The following is a 10,316-nucleotide window of genomic DNA, read 5'->3' as shown; positions in this document are numbered from 1 at the left end:
CCGACTAAACACCCTACCAACTCCCCTCATTTTTCCCTACCACCACGCCAATGTCACCTCATCCTTTGGATTTCTTCCTACATCCCTAACCGAAGGTTCGTCTATTATTTATTCCCTTTTTGTTTGATTCGTGCTGTAATTCTATTTCTATATTAATAAAAGCTGTTTTTAAGCTCCACTGTTCCTCCTACTAGTTCTGGTATCAACCTTATCCTTCAAACATGATACCTGCATGATCCATTTGTTTACAAATAAGAATTCCTCTTATTTGTATTTTTTAATTAAGGCTTGGTCAAAATGATTATGTTTCCCATCACCTTTTATCATATGAAATTTATTTGTTACTAGTTGGTTCGCTTGGTTGGATCCGTCTTTATTTTGTACAAAGGTTTACAAACACAATGCTCCTTAGAATAAAGAATGAATTACAATTAAAAACATTTTGTGGTTAAATTTCTTATTTACTTGTGTTTCTCTTTCTTTTTAAAGTTGAACCAAGGAAATAGTATTCTTTTTTCACTTACCCTTAATATTTGTACATGACAAGTTTTAATGGTTTTGTAAGTATGTATTTTCATTCTTACGGCACCGCTTAATTTATTGGTAGTTCTTTTATGCCAGTATTGACAGGTCTGCGGAGGGCACCAACAAAGGAACAACAATTGGTCTCCCTCCACATAACGAACCAATGCCTTCCGGGTATCTTGTTCTTCTTAATCTCTTCCCATGTACTCTTTATACTATCAAGCATATTGTAGTTTTATAGTAAGTGAAAGCTTGTGCAATTTAATATCGTTTGAAGTATAACTATGCTGTTTTCAAGTAATCGAACTTGTTCTAGTGGAAGCATAGTTGGCCTCTTGTATTCCTATTTTGATTTGCTTCTAATCCCAAGCTACAAATTGGCTACTATAATTTATTATGAATCAATAATTCCTTTGCTTTATACCTAATGATCCATGTATTAGACCCATCGGAATAATGCCTCATATGGGGCACATGGAATGACCTTTTAACTAATTATTCATTGGGATATCTATTTGACATTAATAATATATTTTTATCTGGGTTTCACGGGTAGTGTCTATTTTGTCTGTGTAATGTTTAAGACTAATAGTGTTTGTTTGGGATATTGAAGTGGTTTCCTTTGGAGTTAGGATCATTTAATCCTGTTGATATTTTTATTTATATTATCCTTGAATGCTCATACTTCATGTGGCTGGAGTTGAAGAGACAACAAAATGTGCAAAAAAATTGCATGACAGTGGTTTGTTGATTAACTATGGAGTAGGAATTTCTTTAGTTGAATATATTGGAAGGGTTTATTGACATTCGTTGGGATGACTTTTGTCTTCCTGATCTGAAGCTTCAGATTTCTTCCTGCTGTATACAACAAAACATTGTTGTATTTCCAAATATTTTAAAGCTTTTGCAGTGACAGCAAATATGATATTACCGTTTCATTCAGAAAATGTATTGGTCTCTCCAAGTAAGAGAGATGTTTAAGGTTGACCGAGTAGTGCATAGGTTTTATACCTATATCGACCTTCTCCTTTTGCACTATATGATACTATAAAATCTTTTGTTTTTCTCACCTCGGTCACTTCTATTCTTTTTTTGTAGTTTGGTTTATCCTCCTATTGCACCATATGGTGGCGATGATCTCTATCCGGGGCCAGGCGCTGGTTTCTTTCCTGAAAGGTTCATCTCTATTTTATTTTATCCTTTCCCGGGAACATTTGGTTACATGAAAAATAATGAATATTGTTAAATTCATCATTTGGTTGGATGTAGTTAGACAGTAATATTGATTTTGAACTACACAAATCTATTCAAAATTCTTTCAGAAGTGATGATTTCAATTTCCTACTAAATAGTTAGTTTATAAATTATGTTTTAAAATTACAAGCACCTGATGTACTTATAACTATTTTTCAAAGCGTAATTTGCCATTTTAAATTCATTGTTTGCAGGGGTTCTGGCATGGGTGGAGGCATGCTTGTTGGTATGTTGGAAAATTTCTGCTTTTTGAAAAATTTACTTTTTTTTTAAAGTTCTTAATTCAATTTTGATCGGAATCTTTGGTTAATAGGACCTAATGATCCTCGATTTTTTGGTCCTGGTGCGCAACCTGGAAATATTGGTGGAATACCGTGAGTAAAATATTTTTATTTGTGTTTATCCACTATGTGGGATGCAAATAGTATTTATTTTTTGAGCATATGGATAATGAAAGCATGTTTGCAGCGGTGTGCCACCTGGTGCTCGGTTTGATCCCTATGGTCCACCAGATGTGCCTGGTTTTGAGCCGCAACGATTTGTGAGGTAATAATCTTGAGCATCTACTTATCTTTATTTTAAATAATTGGAAATAACTCTTGTTGATTTGCTTTTGAGTCTTTAGACATTGTGGTCTTCAAAAAGTCTCATTCAACTATGAGTGAGTGAATTTGAGTTCATTTTCTTGAAGCCACATTGGATACTTGGATAAGTATTATATAGATATTTCACTCTCTAATGGAGACTTTATGATTTGGTTCGAAGTTTCTAACTGGAACTAGTCTTATGGTTGATCACCTCACTATTAAGATAGAAACTTTTTATTAAGCGTGGTCTATTGGTTCTATGATAATTTACTTAATAGGAATAATTTAAATTGAGGAGAGAAAGATATACTTAGAGTGGATGGTGGTCTATATGATGATAATTTTTATTAATATTATATGGTTGACTCCATTTTACCTAGTGCAAGTAATTTACAAAAACCTAATTGCAGATTTTATTAGCAATCATGAGCTATGTCATACAAGAAGATCTTTTATACTTGGGGTGAGAGGTTACTAAAGGAGCCAATTTAAATTAACTTTTGCTAACAATGTCATACTCCATCAAGCACTGCTTATGACTGATAACTCATAGATTTAACCTTTGTGGAATAGTTGGGCTTTGGTTGCGCAGTTAGTCTAACCATCCGATCAAGTGTCATATACTATGCCCTCTATGGCAAAAAAATTTTTATTGTGTGCATTTGGGCACACTTCATATGATATTTGCAATTTGTAAGATTTAATCAAAACTTCTTAATTTACTAGAACTAAATGAAAATATGACACTAAATAGGACGCAATGGAGAAAAAGGATTCATGTAGCCGACCCCACGTAGTGGGATTAAGGCTTTGTTGTTGTTGTTGTTGTTGTTGTAATCAAAACTTCAATTGCCTTCATGAACAAAATAGTGTGCATGATGGAGGAATGGCTGCCTCAGAGAATGAACTGTTGCTTTAGTGTTTTTTTTTTTCTTTTAAACCCTAGTGTGTGCTTAGGGTGGCAAGTTGATAGGCAGTTGCGTTGTCAGTCATAAGATTCTTCCGACCCGGGTTCGATCCCTACGGGGACGACTAACACATATGGGGAGCGATATTTCCAAAATACCACCATTTGAAATATATATATATATATGTTGCATTTTTGATTGGCCGTGAATTTGAATAATGTTCACTACAGTTATGATATTGCTTTGATTATGCACATCATTAGGAAAAAGTACTCAAAGAATTTTCTCTTGGACTTTGAGTTCATCTTCTCAGTTATATTGCAATAATTGTATCTATCACATTGAAAAGGCTCAAAGCATGTTTTTTATGATTGAGTTTTTTATTTTGACTATGGTCCTTTTTTACCATAATTTTTTGATAATTGAATTCATCCCTAGGGATCTCATTATTATTATTTATCTTGGATAAATTTTAATCTTGGTTTTTTAATTTTAATTGGATGCTATTACAAAATATAGGAATTGAGAATTCAACAGAATACTTATTGATATAAAAAGGGGATATAAATACACCTTATATGAGTCATCAAATAGGAAAAAGATCAAAAAGGAAATAACAAAAAAGGAAAAGAGATAATTCTTAATAATTACTTGGAGATAAAAGGAATAAATAAAATATGAAGGGTAATAAAAAGGAAACATAAAATAAGAAGGGCAATAAATCCAATCCTTCTAACTCTCCCTCAAGTTGAAGCATAGATGTCAATCATGTTAAATTAGGATTTAAAATCATCAAACAACTGGCGAGGAAGATTCTTTGCGAGAATATATGCCAATTGTCCAGTAGATCAAACAAACTGAACACAAATCTTCCTGGAATCATGTTTCTCCTTGATAAGGTGACAGTCGATCTCCTCATGTTTGGTACGATCATGTTGGACCGGATTGTGAGCAATGCTAATGACTGCTTTATTATCACAGAACACTTGTAGAGGTGCAGTGGCCGACATGCATAACTCGATGAGTATAATGCAGAACCAGAGGGCTTCACACACCCCAAGCCTTAGAGTAAAACTCGGCTTCAACAGTACTACGAGCAACCATAGACTGCTTTTTACTTTTTCAAGTTACAAGATTCTCCCGTACGAAGGATCAATAACCTAAAGTGTCGTATATAATGGACAAACCCAACCCAATCAACATTCGTTTAAACCGCAACAGAGTGGGAGTTGTGGCGAGTGAACAATAAACCTGAGCCTGATGTGCCTTTTAAGTAGTGGAGGATCCTATGAATCGTTGTTAGTTGGTGCTCATAGGTGTCATGCATAAACAGAACGACAATTCTCACGAAATGATAAATTTTTGGGCGAGTATGGGCGAGGTAAATGAGCTTACCCGCGAGGCGTTGGTAATTGGTTTTTTTAACTGGAACAATTTTGGGAACATCCAACAATTTCTTATTTTTGTCCATCGGGACAAAAACCGTTTTGTAAAGAAGGTTGGTTTCGGTCAATCACATACTAGGAAAGGCAAATGCCAGAGAGGACCTGACTACTTACATGTCTAAGAAATATCAAAGAGAACCAAAGACTTTCATTTCAATGATGCGACGAGAATGCCTTTGTAAGACTCCAAGACTAGCAGATCATTACATGTGAGCACAATGTAGTCGACATTAACAATGACAATACTGTCACTGGATGAATGCCTAAAAAATAGTGCATGATCAGATTGAGCCTGAGAGAACTCATTGCCCACTACCACCTGCATGAACTTGCCGAACTAGGCCTGTGAGGATTGCTTCAATTCATAAAGTGATTTTCGCTATCGACACACTTGTCCACGTAAAGAAGTTGAGCAAAATCTCGGTGGGAGAGACAGATAAATCTACTCAGCCAAATCACCATCTAGGAAAACATTCTTGATGTCCAGCTGAAGTAAATACCAATCCATATTCACGACTAGTGATAATAGGACCCGAATGGTATTTAGTTTGGCAACCGGAGCAAACATCTCTTCATAGTCAACTCCATAAGTTTGAGATTATTCTTTGGCAACCAATTGTGTCTTGTTGCCTTCAAAGGAACCATCAGAGTTAAACTTAATGCTAAAAATCCACCGACACCCCACCATTTTCTTCCCCTGGGGAAGATCAACCACATCCCAAGTATGATTGCGTTGAAGAGCATTCATCTTGTCTATGCCAACAACCCTCCATGACGGGCCAGCCAAAGATGCTTTTATAGTGGATGAAAGATAACGATCCATCACAGAAGTAGCAAAAGCTTTGTAGGTTGAAGAAATGTGTAATGATACATATTTCACCATGGGATACAAAGTTTCCGACGATATCTATTTGCATACCTTAATAGGGAGATTCACATCTTCTCTTGGATTAGGAGTGACCCCCATAGGCGAAGAACGCATCATTTTAGGGATGTTAGCTGGAGCAGATTCCAACAACTGTAGCGGAGCAGTGGGCTCGATGATAAGGGTATTGGGACGAGTTTCAACAGAGGGTTTGGAAGAAGGGTATAAACCCGGATAGAGGGTGTTGGTGATGGTCTGGCTGGTGGTGAATCCATCAGTGTTGAACGTGCACCGGGCACTGTGGTCGTAAGAGAGATGTCCAACTGAGTCAGTAGAGGAACAATGTCCAAACAATCAAGTTTTCTCTCACTTTAGGTAGTGTTAGGGAAGAAAGGAATATTTTCAAAAAAGGAGATGTCAACACTAACATAGATTTTATTAGTTGTCAGATCCTGACACCAGTAGCCTTTTTGAGTGGCGAAATAGCTAAGGAAGACACATTTGATGAACAGAAGATCAAGTTTACTGCGAATTGGGTTTGTGTTTCGAACAAAGGCCGTGCACTAAAGTTGAGGACCAGTTGACATCAAGACGGATAATGAGGTATGAAAGTTGTAGATTTTTGTGGGAGCTCTACTGATGAGGTAGTTGGCGGCGAGGATGTCATCATTACAAAAATGTTTAGGGACATTGCTTTTGAACATAATGGAACGAACAACTTCAAGAAGACATCTATTTTTCAGTTCGACTACCCATTTTGTTGAGAGTGGTATCCGTAAAAGAACTATGATGAATGATGCCCTTGCTCATGAAAAATCCTCTTAATATAGAGTTAAAGTATTCACGACCATTGTTGGTCTGATGCACTTGAATATTTGTTTTGAATTGGATTAAAATGGAGTGTAAATTTTTAAAAATGGTCGTTGCTTCAGATTTATTCTTTAAAATATTGACCCAAAACATCCGAGTGTCGTCATTAATTAGAGTAAGAAATAATCTTTTATTGGTATAGCTTACTGTTCGAGAGGATGATCCCCATAAATCATTATGAATAAGTGAAAAAGAAGTGTAAGGAGTGCTAAGGATGAGGTGGACATGACAAATGTTGATGTTTAGCTAATTGACAAATTTCACATTTAAAAGAAGATGAATTTTTATCAGTAAACATCAAGGAATACAAATATTTTAAATAATGAAAACTGAGATGACCCAAATGACAATGTAAAAACATAATTTGATATGCAATTGAAAGACAAAAAAAATACAACTGTGAGATTGAGTGCCAGTGTTATCAATGTCATTTTCTTAGAAAAAAGAGCACGACTATCCGCTTAGCAGTTCCAATCATCTTCCCTGAACGACGATCTTGAAAGACAAGCCTCAAGGGAAAAATGAGTAACACAATCAAGATTACATGTTAATTTATTGACCGATAAGAGGTTGTACTTAAGTAAAGGAACATATAACACAGATTTGAAAATCAAACAGACTGCAAGTACAACTTACCCTTTATCCGCAATGGAATTACATGAGTCGTCCATAATTTTAATTGTGTCTTACCCAAACCATGGAGAATAGATCGAGAAGAAATGAGAATCTATGGTCGCGTGATTTGTGACACTTGAATCAATAATCCATGCACTAGAAACAAAACCAACGAGTGCCTTAGAGATGTTACCTTGGCGTACATGACAGGTTGATGGATTGGAGGAATGCTGACTAGACCCAACAGCTTAATCAAATGTTCAACCTAACACTTGATAGAGTCTGCTGATTCAGGGATGGTCTGCGTAGGGGCCGACTGAACTATTGTGGATTTTGAGGTCATAGTGAGACCTTTGGCAGTAGCAGATTTGACCAAAAAATTATTTGTTAGTTTCCCGTGGAGCTTCCAACACTTTTCACAGGTATGATAGAGTTTGTGATAAAAATCACATGTGGAGTGATTGGGTCACGACGGCGCGATAGAGTGTGGAGTACTATTAGAGACCAAGGCTGAAGGCTTGGCTGAAGTAGTGGAGTTGTTGAGCATGGTAAATTTCCAACTTTCTTCGCAGCAAATCTAAGTGAAAGTTGCCCTGGTTGGAAAGGGATTACGACCAAGTACATGGCTGCAGACTTCATCGAGATCCATGTTTAGGTTTGCTAGGAATTGTGACACATTATCTTTTTCTAAAATTTTTCGGAAGAGGAAAGATCTGTAGGAGAGTCCCAAGTATAGTCATAGTAGAGGTCATATCTATCCATATGACAACCAAGTCGTTGTAATGCCCAGGTTGGGAAGAAGGTACGTCCCGACAATGTTGGGCATGATAAAAAAGATGTTAGCATGTTTTGTATTCTCAAAAACAAATAATTATATAAAAATAATAATAATAATAATAAATAAAACATGAATTTATTTCATTTCATAAATAAGAGTCATATAATTGATACAATTGAAGGAAACAAGAAAATAATTGAAAGAAGCTGAAATAACAATAGGAAACAACTTATTAGACCCAGAAAGGAAATTACAATAACTAATGTGAAACTGAAAATAGCAAAAGTAAATCTAAGGCTGAAAAGTCTGCTCCTGTGGAAATGGTTCTCTAATTAATTGAGTAAAAAATACTAAATAAAAATTCAACGAGTGGTTTTGACTAATCAAACTCAGTAAATAATAATTTTTAATTAAAAAACATAAACAACAAGAAACTGGGGCATACAATATGTACAATGAAAAGGGATAATTTATTATTATTATTATTATATATATATATATATATCACACAATTTTTCAACGAATATCAAATATTTTTGTCATAAATATGACTGACTTTGAATAAAATATAATGTGAGTTTGAATAAAATATGCACTTCTATGTAAATATTTATGTCAAAATATCTTGTCTATTAATACATATAGGATATAAAAATCATTTATAGCACTACATGGCAATATAAAAGTGCATTATAAGTGGGTGCGCGCGCGCATTATAAGTGTGTGTGTGTGTAAGTAATTATATTTATATATATACTAGGTTTCCTACGATACCTTGAAACAATGAAAGTTAGACACCAATCCCATGGAAATTCAAGGATTTCTCCGAGGACCCGTCGGTTCGGCTAGTCATAATAAAATGGTTTATTAACATAATAATATTATAATACAATTATATTTCATGCATCACAATTAAAACACAATAATGTAACATGGTCATCAGTATTTATACATAATTATAAACTTGTAACAATGAAATTTAACATATCAAAGCTATGAAAGAAATAATAAATACTAAAATCATAAAATGCGTGTAATTAAACATAAGTCTATGTAATAAAGACTAATTGCACATGCAAGTTATTATGAGCAAAAATATAATCTACTACAAATATATGAACAAAATTTAAAGGGTATACTTGACAATATTACAATTAACTAGGAATATGATTCAAATAGCAAGGATAACGTCCTTAACTAGGAAGTGTAAGTTTATCCTTTAATAAATAACAACTATTTAGTTTGAGATGAACACTAAACTCCAAATTTATTAGTTCTACAGGCATTGACTAGTAAACCCTATACAAATCAGAATCTCCTAAAATTTAAAATTTATGCAATTAAATGTATTAAGATTAATTATCTTATTAGGTTAAGTGTAGGGATTGATATCAAATTAATCATATTCTAATCTAATGAGATTACCAAGCAAAGTGTAAGTAATAAATATAAAATTGGATACAAACATCTTGGAAAAAAGATGAGTAAAAAAGATGAGGGAACTCACCCTCAGCCTTGGCTACAATGCTAAGTTATTTGACCACTAAGAACAAGGCTGCGAGTTGAGGGAAGGAGGCGAGGGAGGTGGCGGCTGTAAAAGCTGTAGGAAGAAAATAGGAAGCAAGATCGGAATGATCTAGTGACTATGGGAAGGAGGATCGTTGGCTCCAAGGAGGAGTTTTGTGATGCCCTAGCCTTCGACTCCCTTATATAATTGCAGTGAGGTGGTGGTAGCAACGGAGGAAGAAGAAAATCACATGGTTCTCCCAGTTAGGAAGACGACAAAAGCCCAGAAAGGAAAACAAAAATGAAAACCTTGCAGAAGATCGCTTGTTTTTTAGTCGGGAAGGTGGCAAGACGTGATTGCAAAATTCACATAATTGTAAGATTCAAACAAAGGGGTAAGAAGGTTTGCGATCAAGCAAGCGGTACAAGCAGGATTGCAGAGAAAGGAAAAAAAAAAAGGGAAAGTTTGTTCTCTAGCGAAAGTAACTAATAAGACAAAAATAATTCGATTGATTTACCAAGGGCATGACTTTATGCACAGGATCCAGCCTTCTTCATCAAGACTATTAAGATTTGAGGCATATCCCATGAACAAATTTGAATTCAACAATAAAGAGCATTTGTTCTCTTTTTCCCAAGTAGTAACTGCTGAGAATCATTAATCCCTCAGTCATTTTGAAGTTAAAAACACTTTATTTGCAGGCAACCACGACGGCCTGGAGGTGGTACCCATCCCGACCTTGAGCACTTCCATGGTTCTGATTTCATTTAGAGAATCATCACTTGCATGGGATGTTCCTGCCTCTCTTAGCATCCATCCATATATTTGAAAGATACATGTTTATGTCTCAAATGAAAGTTATTTACTTTTTTTTTTTAAGAACAGTTTTGTAATTTTGATCGTTTTGAATGAGTGAATAGTTGTGTTATATCTGATTGTAATCTTGGGAAAAATTATTCCAT

The 10,316-nt window shown here is 35.0% G+C and overlaps 1 protein-coding gene across 2 annotated transcripts in view; it reads left to right on the top strand.

Annotated features, from left to right (window-relative positions):
• Window positions 1–10,282, top strand: part of LOC110039329 (probable proteasome inhibitor) — a 21,458-nt gene extending 11,176 nt beyond the window's left edge. Inside the window, exons 4-9 of one of the 2 annotated variants that reach the window (XM_020744357.1) lie at window positions 622–699; window positions 1,624–1,701; window positions 1,974–2,005; window positions 2,093–2,153; window positions 2,248–2,325; window positions 10,056–10,282. In XM_020744357.1, the coding sequence (XP_020600016.1) occupies window positions 622–699; window positions 1,624–1,701; window positions 1,974–2,005; window positions 2,093–2,153; window positions 2,248–2,325; window positions 10,056–10,125 (397 nt within the window). In that variant the 3' untranslated portion in view covers window positions 10,126–10,282. Of the gene's footprint in view, window positions 1–607; window positions 700–1,623; window positions 1,702–1,973; window positions 2,006–2,092; window positions 2,154–2,247; window positions 2,326–10,055 lie in introns of both variants that reach the window. The other variant, XM_020744358.1, reaches the window with a different exon arrangement.
• The last annotated feature ends 34 nt before the right edge of the window (window positions 10,283–10,316 follow it).

Source organism: Phalaenopsis equestris, unplaced genomic scaffold, assembly GCF_001263595.1.
Source record: "Phalaenopsis equestris unplaced genomic scaffold, ASM126359v1 Scaffold000002, whole genome shotgun sequence".
In the NCBI taxonomy this organism is placed as follows: Eukaryota; Viridiplantae; Streptophyta; class Magnoliopsida; order Asparagales; family Orchidaceae; genus Phalaenopsis; species Phalaenopsis equestris.
Note: the sequence above shows the minus strand (reverse complement) of the source record. Positions and strands in the feature narration are given on the sequence as shown.